The following is a 13,056-nucleotide window of genomic DNA, read 5'->3' on the forward strand; positions in this document are numbered from 1 at the left end:
AATAATCATTTAATAAATTAATAATGTTTTATGTATCACAAAGATGAGATACATTATAAAAATAAATGAAAATGTGTAACGAAAATTTTATGTTTAAAAATGTAGAATATTATTGTTACTGAATTACACTATTACTAATTATAGGAACTATTATAAATATTTCAATAATGTTTTAAAAGATTTTATTTATTCATTTTCAGAGAGAGGGAAAGGGAGGGAGAAAGAGACAGAGAAACACAGATACATGAGAGAAACATTGATTGGCTGTCTCTCACCGACCCCTAACCAGGTACCCAGCCACCCACAGCCCAGGCATGTGCCCCGACAGGGAACTGAACCAGGGACCTTTCAGTTTGCAGGCCAGTGCTTAATCCACTGAGTCACACCAGCCAGGGCACATTTCAGTTATTTTTCTAAACAAATTTTCTGTATAGATATGGAATGCTTTAGCAGATTTTCTGAAACCCATAATTCTCTATAATACAGTGTACTCTTAAGGAAATCAAAGTCTATTACCAATACATGGCAGACTGCCAGTCAAGCAATCAAATTAGAGTCATCAAAAGAATAAGGAAGGGTTTGTCAGTCTTTTAAAAGAAATTAAGAATGCTTGTTACCTATAGATACAACTTCTTACTATCATGTTCCTTCTCATATATGATTTACCTAATATTTTCCTACTTTAAAGAAGAGGCACAGTCAGACTTCATAAGAAATCAATGTAAGTTAACTACACAGCAAAACTATTTCAAAAATCACTGTGTAGTATGTAATGACTCATTCATTCCAAATTACTAAAGCAAATTTATGAAAACAGAATTTTCCACTTTAAATACTATAATTTATCCATAGAGATGGGAGAATTTTGAAAATTTTTTTGCAGAATATTAATTAAAATAATTGTACTTTAGGAGTCTCATAATTATATGAAAAAAGTTTTACTATACTATAATATTATGATGGTCACAGGGTTACTGAAATACTGAGAACTATTCTTACCTATCACTTAATGATTCCAAATAATAATAATTTTTGATCCATATACCAACTACTAATATTACCATAGCCACATCTAATTAGCTGTTATATCCTAAAGTATTAGGGACATCCCCTTGTTATAACAAGGTATAAAATAATAAAAAACAAGAAAGGTTATTAAAGACTCATCCATTATTATATTTTAAGTATCACTGCATGTGTAAAATATGTTCATTATTATGAATTCTAGTGATTTAAATGTATATATTTAGTAAGTTAATAGTGAGTTAATAAGATAGTTGACATGTTAACTATATTTAATATATGTTAAAGCATGACCAGTATGGTGTTTGCTCCATATTGTGATAATAAAACTGTAACAACAACAGCAGCAGCAGTGAAATCTATGTTAATAAAGAATAAATCTCTAATGTCAGGCTCTGCCTGAATTCATATTATCTTCTATATCAGGAATACCTAAGAATGGTTTTTTTTTCAAAATAAATATCTACTCCCCACCCTCAATAATATCTTGATAGTCTCTTTTTACCAGGACATGACCATATCATGCTTGAGAACTAGAGCCATGTTATACTCCATTGTTTCAGGGAGGGAAAAAAAAACCCTGAAAATCCTTAGAGGTTCTATTCCAAAACTTTAAGAAACAGAAACATGACACCTGCCACATTTCTCCTGCTTCAGAATCACTGAGATCTGAGAAGCAGAGGATATTAAAGAAATGTGGTACTTAAAGAAAAATATAACTGGAAGCATATTTTAAGAATATATATAATTAAGAAGCACATGTGCCACAAGAGGCTTTATATACGGCTATAGGACAAATGGTAAAGTGTAGCTGAGAAACACTGATGCAAAATCTTAGCTGTCACTGTAATAAAAAAAATAACATACTATGAGACCACTGAACCCAGAAGAAATTAAGACACCCACACAGAAGTTCAAAGGATAAATGCAAAAGCTACCATACATATTCTTTCTGAAAATGAGGACTTAAGTAAATTAAAATGAGAGTCACAGCTTTCTTGATCAGCCATTCAATAGTGTAAGGGAGAAAAGTGGATGTTCAATTATAAATAGAGAGGAATAAAAGATAAAAGGGTAATAGTAAAAACTAAGGCAGAAAACATGACATATTAGTAAATGAGAAGAGGATGCTAAGGAGCCCCTATACCCAACAAGTGCCCAAAGACATTACTACCACTCTCCCAGAAACAGAAGAATGACCCTTGGAGGACAAAGAACAAAACAAATCAGTAGGCAACTGAAAAGCAAACTAGAATGAAGACTATACATTATTTCTAGCTATGAAGGCCAAAGACATTTCATGAACAAATATTTGAGACAAAACAAGAATAAATGTGTTGCACACACTACAACTAATTATATAATATGCCTATGTTAACTGCACACTGAACCCTCCCAATAGGTCACTTAAAATGTTGCTTTGATTCACTGCAACCAATTCCTTCATTGTTGGGACTTCCAGCCATGAGGACGCATAGGTAGAAATACATTGCCTCCTCATACAACCAAAAGAAGGACAGCAACAAATTTAGAAACAAATAACAACCAGAACTACCAGAAAATCGAACTCTATGGAAGTCCGACAACCAAGGAGTAAAAAGAAAGACTCATCCAGACCAGTAGGAGTGGCGCAGAGAAGCAGCTGGGGTGGAGAGGATCTGCAGCAAGGTGGTGGCTAGCAGACAGGCATTCCCATATTTGTGTGCAGATAAACTGGGAGGAACAACTGTGGAGCAATGTAGACTTTGCAACCCATGGTTCCAGCACTAGGAAATAAAGCCTCAAAAACTCTAGCTGTAAAAACCTGTCAGGGCTGCAGGGGCAGGAGAAACTCCCAGCCCTAAAGGAAAGAGTTCCTTGGAGAGATCCAAAGGATCCTAACGTACACAAACCCACCCACCCCAGAAACAGCACCAAAAGGGCCCAATCTGCTTGTGGGTAGCAGGGAAGTGACTGAAAGTCAGCAGAAAGCAGAGAGCAGAGCTAGTGGCATTGTTGCCTCTTGGACCCCTCCCCCACAGACAGTGACACAACACAGTAATGTGGGTTTCCCCACCCCGGGGGAACACCTAAGTCTCTGCCGCTTACTACATAACAGGTGTGCCAAGACAAAAAATTATGGCCCAAATGAAAGAACTGGTCAAAGATCCAAAAATAGAACGAAACGATAAAGACATAGCCAACCTATAAGATTCAGAGTTCAAAACAGTGGTAAAAAGGATGCTCACAGAAATTATTGAGTATGGTCACAAAATAGAGGAAAAAGTGAAGGCTATGAAAAGTGAATTAAAGGAAAATGTACAGGGAACCAACAGTGATGAGAAGGAAACCAGGATTGAAATCAGTGGTTTGGAACAGAAGGAAAAAATAAACATTCAACCAGAACAGAATGAAGAAACAAGAATTCAACACAATGAAGAGAGGCTTAGGAACCTCCAGGACAACCTTAAATGTTCCAACATCCAAATCCTAAGGATGCCAGAACAAGAAGAACAAGAGCAAGAAACTGAAAGCTTATTTGACCAAACAATGAAGGAGAATTTCTCCAATCTGGCAAAGGAAATAGACTTCTAGGAAGACGAGGAAGCCAAGAGAGTCCCAAAGAATTTGGAACCAAGGAAGCACACATTGAGGCAACTCATAATTACATTAGCCAAGACTAAAGATAAGGAGAGGATCTTAAAAGCAGTAACAGGAAAGGAGACAGTTACCTACAAAGGAGTTCCCATAACACTGTTAGCTGATTTCTCAAAACAACAACAACAACAACAACAACAACAACAACAACAAAAACCTTGCAGGCAAGAAGGGACTGGAAAGGAGTGTTCGAAGTCATAAAAGGCAAGGACCTACAGCCAAGATTGCTCTATCCAGCAAAACTTTCATTTAGAATGGAAGAACAGATAAAGTGCTTCCCAGATAAGGTCAGGTTAAAGGAATCCATCATCACCAAGCCCTTATTATATGAAATATTAATGGGATTTATCTAAGAAAAAGAAGATGATCAAAAATATGAACAGTAAAATGACAACAAACTCACAACTATCAACAACTCAACCTAAAAAGCAAAAACTAAGCAAACAACTAGAACAGAATTCCTACAGAATCACAGAAATGGAGATCACATGGAGGGTTAATAGTGGGGAGGGGGAGAAGGAAGAATGGGGGAAAGGTACAGGGAATAAGAAGCATAAATGGTAGGTACAAAATAGATAGGGGGAGATTACTAGTACAGGACATGGAGAAGCCAAAGAACTTCTATGTATGACCCATGGAGATGAACTACGGTGGGGGAAGCTAGTGGGAGAGGAGTTGCAGGGCAGAGAGGAATAAAGGGGAGAAAAAAAAACTGGGATGACTATAGTAGTATGATCAATAAAATATACTTAAAATCAATAAATGAAATGCATATTTTTAAAAAATAAAAAAATTCCTTGGTCATTAAATTCATGGGTGAAAGAACCAACCCAAGTGGAACTGATATAGAAATTTCTAAAATAGACCCAATCATACATCTGATTAAAATCGTTGTTAATAGAACCAGTCATCCATTTTATGATGATGACTTCCAACTACTTTCAGTTAAGACACAAAAGGAACTGACCCATGCTACACACTTCTGCTTCATTAGGAATTTTCCCTGATTAAGCTATTTCTGGTTTCTAGAATACTAAGTCTAACATACATGTTCATTGACATTTCTTTTGTGTTTCTCTTTCCTCAGGCTGTTTTTCCTCTCTTATTTTTATTTTTTGTTTCTCATGTGTGACCTGAGTACCTTAAATGAACAGACTAGTGAGATTTTACTTGTTTCCTTTAACAATACTATTGTGTGAATCAAAGTCTCTCTTCTTCAGTTAACATACTAAATAAAATATAAAATCACTGCTCTTGTGTTTGTATTTAAAGAACAAGTTTGTTCATTTATCTCAGATCAAGCCTATAACATTATTTGAAAAATGCTTTTTGTTTATTTCTTTTTGTTTATTTTATTTTATTCATTGTATTGTTACAGTTGTCTCAATTGTTACCCTTTTGCCCACCTCCTCCCAGTACCCCTATTCCCTCCACCAATCTCTACCTCCTTAGTTCATGTTCATGGGTCACACATGTAAGTTCTTTGGCTTCTTAAAATTGGAGTAAAATATTCACATTCAAAAAATAAAATTGTTTTTCTTTAGAAAAGTTCCTAGAGTACTCTAACAAGAATAAAAATCTTAAGAAATATATCCAGAACATACTAATCGAAATTCTATGCATACTTGTACAGAATATAAATAAAATCAATCTAAGTTATTAAAGAAAAGGGAAAAAAAATAAAAATTGAAACTGCAGAAAAAGTACTCTTTTATGTTCTAAATATTTACATTGAAAGAAAAGAAGTTCCCTTTTCATTTCAAGAATTAAAAAGCATTCTGGATACATTACCAGTTGGATAAAAGACTGATATTACTGCAATAGAAAAAAGTTTAAAAAATGCTTAATGCTTTACAAAAGAAAATATCAAGGCACATTTCTTTACTCTGTTGCAACTATTTTCATCTAGAGAAAGAAAAATGTAAAAGCTCATCAGCATGAATAGTATGTACACTCAACTTACTGGTAACATGGTTTTTAGTCCCGAGCGGAGGAATTCATTCCTTAAATGTATTCGAAAATCAAGCTCATATGGAGAAGTGACAAGGGCATTTATGAACTGCATACAGGCCACCTGCAATTAGACAGCAAACCTTAGTTTTAAAAATTATTTAAAGAAACATTTAATGAATGTATTCAGACAATTTTTTTCCATTTACTAAAGGCATGAATGCATATATTATGAAAATAAGAAATGTAAACATTTATACAAGTTTAAGGATGATTATGATTTTAAAGTATAAATGACAAAATGATAATATAATTTTGGTGTGCAGAATAACTGTAATGAAGATATGATGGATGGTCAAGTACTCCATGATCTGCTGAACAATATGAAGGAATATTTAACACTTTCCCAAGAAACACAAAGTCCCAAAAATAAGCAAATAGAGCCCTTTAAAATGATCATGAAATGTATCTTACATATCCAGCTGTCCTCAGAGGACACTTAGCCTGAATTTTATATGGTTATAAACACTTTTCTAAAATAAATCAAATAAAGTTATAAAAGTACTATACTATTAAACAGGCAACAGTGATAACTCAGAGAAATGATTACGTTGATTTATACTATTTCTATCCTATTATTAGAATGGATTTACACAAAATTTAGAGTATTAAAATATATTATTAAGATAAATTAATTTATTATGTATAAGAATGAATTAAATGAATTAAGATAAACTAGAAGGTACTGTGATACCAGTAACGATGTGCATGCATGATAAAGTAAATATAAGGCCTTTTGTTTAAGTGAAGGTGCTTCATTAATTATATTGACACTGGAAAATGGATTTTGCTTTTCTTACCTTCTGCTATTGAAGTTCTCTACTATGAAAGGGGAATTATTTTCTGGTAATTGCAAGCTAAAAGGTAATTATCAAAATGCAAATTGCCAGGTGTTCCATACATTATTTGTTAATAGCATTTCTAGAAAATGCCTCTCAAGTGTATAGCCACTAATAGTTTAACTGAAGAGCTGAACGTTTAAATTGATTATTTTTAAAGTATGTGATGACTAGTGGAGTGGCCAAAGAGCTGAACAACTGCAAGAGGACTCCCAGAAAATACCAGATTTTGTAAAGATGTTTAGTATATATAGAAGAGGACACAAATAAATCAATAGTTGGTATGGGCTCTACTCTATCTGCTTAGTGTGCCCGACACCCTGAGGCTTCCTCTTCTGGGCTGGGACCCTGACCTCTGTCTTCTCCCCTCTTTGGTTCCCCATGTACCAATACAGCTGTACCTGAATATACCTACTACTAAATGTCCCACAAGGACCCCAGACTGACCAGATAACCCTCTAATCCCTAAACCTCCTTTTCTCCTCTGAGTGACAACCAATCTTCTGAAGCTGCCAAGATTAAGTAGGCATAAAGACCAGGAATTGACAAACTACAGGCTATGGGTGAACTGTAGCCTACAGGCCTAATCTGGTGTGGTGCCTCCTTGTGTCAATAAAGTTTTATTACCTTGCACAAATATTATGGAATAAAAACATTAGCAAAATATATATATTTCAAATGTATTTTTACTTTACTTGTCCAGACCTATTATGATGATAATTATTTTTTCAAGTACAGTGAAAAGATTAAAAGGTATATTGCTTTTATTTTTACAATTATATCTTATGCATTTAAGATGATTCTTTGAGTGATAAGCACATTTACCTCACATCCAGGTTCAAAAATCAAAAGTTAAATGCTTTATAGGAGATTGCAGGAGTTGTTTCTAACATTACTAGATGTCAAAATGATAATTGAACAATGCAGTCTATTCCCTATGAATGCTCAAATGTCAAGCTAAAACACATACAACTGACTGAATATTTGCCATAGATGTGGCATTATTTTTTTTTTCATCCTATCCTTTTTTATTGTTGTTATATCACAATTGTCCCAATTTTTCCCCCATTGCTCTCCCCAGCCCCACACACCCCACACTTGGTATTACTTTAAAGACATAGCACATAAATTATTATACTTATGCCTTAATAGATGCATAACTCTCCTATTAACAATAAAAACTGAAGTCTTTATAGTTACAATAGGCTGAGACATATTTGTATATTCTACATGAACATAGCTATATTGGAGTAATCCTTGTTATGTTACAACTATCACATGACTGAACAAGCCTAAGTACATGTCCAATCCAGAATTAATAGAGAGAAAAGTTACCATCTGCTAGGACTGTTTTTGCCAAAAGAAATTGTAACTCAATGGTTTGTATTAATACCCTACAAGTAAAGAGAACACTTCCATAAGAAACTAGTTAATGAGTCTTAGAATTGTACCTTTATACAAATAAAAGTATTTAGATCAGGAGATGATAAACATAGAAAAAGTCAATTAAATTAATGAATGTATCAATATCAAAATATCATAACTTCACATTTAATAAGATAAATGTTGCAATGCTATTAAAACTTTACATATAATGTATGAATAAATAACTTAATAAAGAAGCTGCACCCCTTGACTATAGTATAAAATAATTAGGAAACAGTTAATTCAGTAGTTAAACAGATAATGGCAATGGTTTATCAATGTACTATTTATTGTTTATCAAATTGTAAGAGATACCTAATTAATTATAAATAACATAAGAGAAATAGTCATACTATCATGTCATTTTACAGCATAATCTGCTAAAGCAATGCTCTTTTACAAAAATATTTATGTTATATAAATGTGGAGAACAATTGTCATCCTAATTATCTCTATTCCTTTATAATACTACAAAATTACTGCTCTTTTCACAGGACAAGAACAAAAGCAAAATAATTGTCACTAGTTATAACTATAAAATTAAATTTTAAAAATGTAATTGGCTTAAAGGGCAGAAAATAACATTAAGAATAAATGTGAAATACCCATTGTGTGAGTTCTGAATTTATAGATAAACACAAACCCACAAACCATTATCACTGTTATTATTGTTGTCATGACTAGCTACCAGACAGTATTAGGTGCTTTATATAACTCACCATCCAAACTCATCCTCAGAAAAATCATACAAGATAAGTTGCTCTTATCCTTGATGAAGCTGAGGCTCAAAACAAATAACTTACACAAGGTCATACTGCAAAAAGGAAAGTCATGATTTTTTTAAGATAATTTACTTATTTATTTTTAGAAAGGGATAGGGAGGAAGAAAGAGACGGAGAAGCATCAATATCTGGTTGCTTCTCATGTACCCCCTACTGGGGACCTAGACTGCAACCCAGGCCATATGTGCCCTGACTGGGAATCAAAGCCGCAACCCTTTGGTTCGCAGGCCAGCACTCAATCCACTGAGCTACTCCAGCCAGGGTAGGGAACTCATGATTCTAAACCATATCACTTTACTGCAAATATGGAGTAATTTCTAGTACATTCTAGATGATTCATTTACTCCATTCATAGATTCATATGACAAAAGTTTATTAAGGATCAGTAAGATAATAAAATTTAACTAGTGCATATATAATACACTGGGAATATCTAGCTTTGAAATTAAAGATTAATGAGAAAAACATACAACTATTTTAAAAAGATGTTATCTAGAATATAAAAGGGTTATATTATATGCCAATTATAACAATAAAAATTAAATGGCTATCATGGAACACAAAAACATTTTTTTAAAAGTGAGGTACAAAGAGATTCATATGTGTGTGTATACATATATATACATATCTGTGTGTGTGTGTATATATGTGTATGTATATATATATATATATATATATATATATATATATATATATAAAACAATGAACTATGGGCGTCATTCCATTATCCAAAATAATGGTTTCTCACTCTCCTTTACTTACTACCACCCCACCCCTTAAGATACATGCATACACACAAAACTGAGCCATGCTGCTCAATAGAGAGCCATGAGTCATAATTTAAATTTAACTTAATTACAATTAAATAAAGTTAAAAATCCTGTTGCTTGGTCTCACTGATCACTGCTCAAGTGTTCAAGAGCCACATGTGGCTAGTGACTACCATATTGGACAGTACGAATAAAGAACAATGCAGAAACTTTGACTGGATAGCACTGCATTGGAGACTTTAAAGAATAAAGTCTTCTGGCCTACTGTGAAAAACCTAAGCTTTAAAGAGTACAGTACAAAACTAAATAATGAGAGGTTTCAAAACTGGTATGCTCGAATTTCAAGTATATAAACCTTTAAGAGCATAATTGAACCTTTCAATTTCTTTTCAAAAAAATATTCAACTTTGGAGATAGATACTAAGAATCACAGGATTTTGAAGCAATAGAGAGCATAAAATACTTTGGTCCTAAATGTTCATTTAATGTTTCTTTATTTAAAGAAATTGAAAACCTAGAAAGATTAGGTAATTTGCCCAAGATCACACAGCTAATAATAAATCCAAAGGTGATTAGAACTCGAGCTGCATAACTTTTAGTCTTGGATCCTTTCTGCCACACTACAATGTACAAATCTGGCATTGCTGAACAGCAATTTTCCTTGGAGTAGAGAAAGAAAACAAGCACCCTTTAATTGAATATCACCAAGTCCATTATCCAGATTCCTTCTGTTGCTTAGCTTCTTTATAATGCCTCTAAGTTCAAAGTGGTCTTCTCTATCTGTTTCTTTTAAATACAGCTTCCATGAAAATAAAAACTTTAAAACCACAGGAAATCAGTGAATTTTCTCCATTACTAATAAATGTAATAGCCTAGGACTACAATTCTGATTTTAAACCAGTAGAAACAAGTAGTTTGTGTATTTGCATTTTTATTCAGTAATCTCCTTACATCATAAGGAGATTTCTACGATATCTATATTAGCTATTAAGCATATGCATAAACACATATAGATAAAAACCACCAAATCAGTGCCTGTGATAAAACATCCAATAATTTGTGCCATAAATAAGTATGTACTAAACTCAATTACTATCAGTTTTTCTACCACATTATAATCCTTCCTTTACTATAATAGCACATTTTCTTTCTACAATAATCATCTGCAGTCTTTAATCATAGGCTATTACTATCTTCACCCTGGGCCGTGGGTGTGTGGTATGGAGTGTGGCATAGAGAGTGGAATATCACAAATGGACTGTAAACTTTCTAAGACAAGGCTCTTTATTTGTTTAGGGTTTTCTATATAACATGTATCTGCTCCCAATAAATTGGTTATGATATGATAGGTGAATAGTATTTAAATATCTCAAATTTTATTGGCATGAGAGATATTATTACAAAAAAATAGCATTCAGTTTCTTACCTAAGTGGTAGAGAAGGGAACATTTAAACATGGAACATCTTCACAAAATTAGTGGGAAAATGCTGGAACTTTTTATTTATTTTATCAGCTCTGAAAACTATACAAACATCTATTTTAATCACAGCGCATAGAGCTATAGAGTACAATAACTGCCAACTCCAGGGCATTCTCCAACAGATTATCCATATTGCCATTAGCTGTGACAAATTGTGCTTTTAAAATTTTATTGACACTGTCACACATTCAACATTATTAAGTATTTTGTTGTCATTAACCAGGTCTTTCTTTATCCTACCCCAGCAGGAGTTAGAAAAAAAAAAACATGTCAAAATAAATACCAAGAAAGATACAAATGTGCAGAGCAAGTTAATTATGTCAAGAAATTGACAAGGGTTACAGGTAGCACAAAATCATGTACAAAGGTATGGAGGTAGAGGTGTGAAACAGCACAAAATGTTCAGGAACCTGTATACAGTGTGATTAGACCAAAAAGTTTTTGTAGAAGAGAAATAGACTGTGTGAGGCTACAGAGAAAGCAACAAACAGTGAAATGATGAAACATATTGTGTGAACAAGGACCAGACTTTAATTCTAGAGGCTATGGGAAGCTTTTGCAGGATTTCAAGCAGTGTTATAAGAAAAATTGCATTTCAGAAATATAAGTTTGTGGAAGACGACTTAAAAGGGGTTAGAATGCAAGGTGGAGATAATATGTAAGACCCCAGGGAAATAATAAAACACTAACCTGAAGCAAAGAAATGTCAGCAGGAGTAGAGGAGGAGGTAAACCATACCAAAGGAGGGAAGTGCAACACTAAGGCGGTAGAATTGGTAGAATGTGGTGAATGAGGAAATGGTGGAAAAATAGGATTATAATTGAAGATGATTATTACATTTCTAGTTTATGCTACTTGGTGGATTATGTTAAGGTTAACCAGGATTGGGAACACAAGAGAAAGGCAAGTTAAGGTTGGAGATGGGACCAGAGTGGTAAGAAAGATGAAGAAAAGGAAGGTATATACAGGTAAGGACAATATTGAATTTGAAACCCAGTCGAGAGGCAGCTGAATATATGGGGTCTGTGAGTCAGGAGGAATTTGGAATAAAGAATTGAAAGAGATCCGCCCTGGCTGGCATAGCTCAGTGGATTGAGCGCAGGCTGCGAACGAGGCATTGCAGGTTCAATTCCCAGTCAGGGCACATGCCTAGGTTGCAGGCCATGGCCCCCAGCAACCGCACATTGATGTTTCTGTTTCTCTCTCTCTCTCTCCCTTCCCTCTCTAAAAATAAATAAATAAAATCTTTAAAAAAAAAAAGAATTGAAAGAGATCCATCACATATAACTGTAAGTTGATGTCGTAAGGATGGATATGGCTGCCTAAGGAAAATGTACAGAATGGGTATAGAGAAGGACCCAAGAACTTAGGACCAAGATCTAGGAATCAGTGTGTTTAAGGGTTTAGCACAGAGACAGGAGATTTTAAATGCAACATAAGGTCAAAGAAAAGCTAGGAGAACACACTATTACAGATGTCGAGGAAAAAGAGAGCTATGATAAAGGAGTGATCAAATAGTGTCAAATTGTGCTGAAGAAGTCAATATGATAACTTGAAAAATGACTGCATTGTACAAATATATCTATACAATCCCCTCACCGTACTAACTTTACTTTAAACATGGTAATAATATACAATTGTCAATAAATAGAACAATTTTCTTAAGTATATCAGGCATTCATTCAACACTTAATATTTAACACACGTATTTATTTTTCCCAAATGTTTTTCCTTATTCATGAGTTGAAGTGTCTTGTTTTATTATAAACGTACCTCTACTAACACATGTTAAGTGATTTATCCAAAACTACTTCCTCATATGTGAAAGTGTGAGTGCACTAACTTACAAGTATGCTTAGAGTAAAATATTAACACTTGAGGACCACTGTGGAATCAAGCTACAAAGGATCAGTGCATATATCTGATAGTTTCTCTATTTAATGTCATGTGTTTTTGCCTACAAATCTTCCTGAAATAAATTATATAATTGCCATATTCTTAAACAAAATATCCTAAATATAACTTGTTTTTCTCGCTAACTCAGGGACATGAATGAATATCTGAGTTAGTGAGCTACAATATAACAGAG

The 13,056-nt window shown here is 33.7% G+C and overlaps 1 protein-coding gene across 2 annotated transcripts in view; it reads right to left on the bottom strand.

Annotated features, from left to right (window-relative positions):
* Positions 1-13,056, bottom strand: part of DIAPH2 (diaphanous related formin 2) — an 881,199-nt gene that overhangs the window by 651,109 nt on the left and 217,034 nt on the right. For both annotated transcript variants that reach the window (XM_045817492.1, XM_045817491.1), the window contains one exon: positions 5,624-5,734. In XM_045817492.1, the coding sequence (XP_045673448.1) occupies positions 5,624-5,734 (111 nt within the window). The remainder of the gene's footprint in view (positions 1-5,623; positions 5,735-13,056) is intronic.

This window comes from Phyllostomus hastatus, unplaced genomic scaffold (genome assembly GCF_019186645.2).
Source record: "Phyllostomus hastatus isolate PE091 unplaced genomic scaffold, TTU_PhHast_1.1 phas_scaffold_28, whole genome shotgun sequence".
NCBI classification, from domain to species: domain Eukaryota; kingdom Metazoa; phylum Chordata; class Mammalia; order Chiroptera; family Phyllostomidae; genus Phyllostomus; species Phyllostomus hastatus.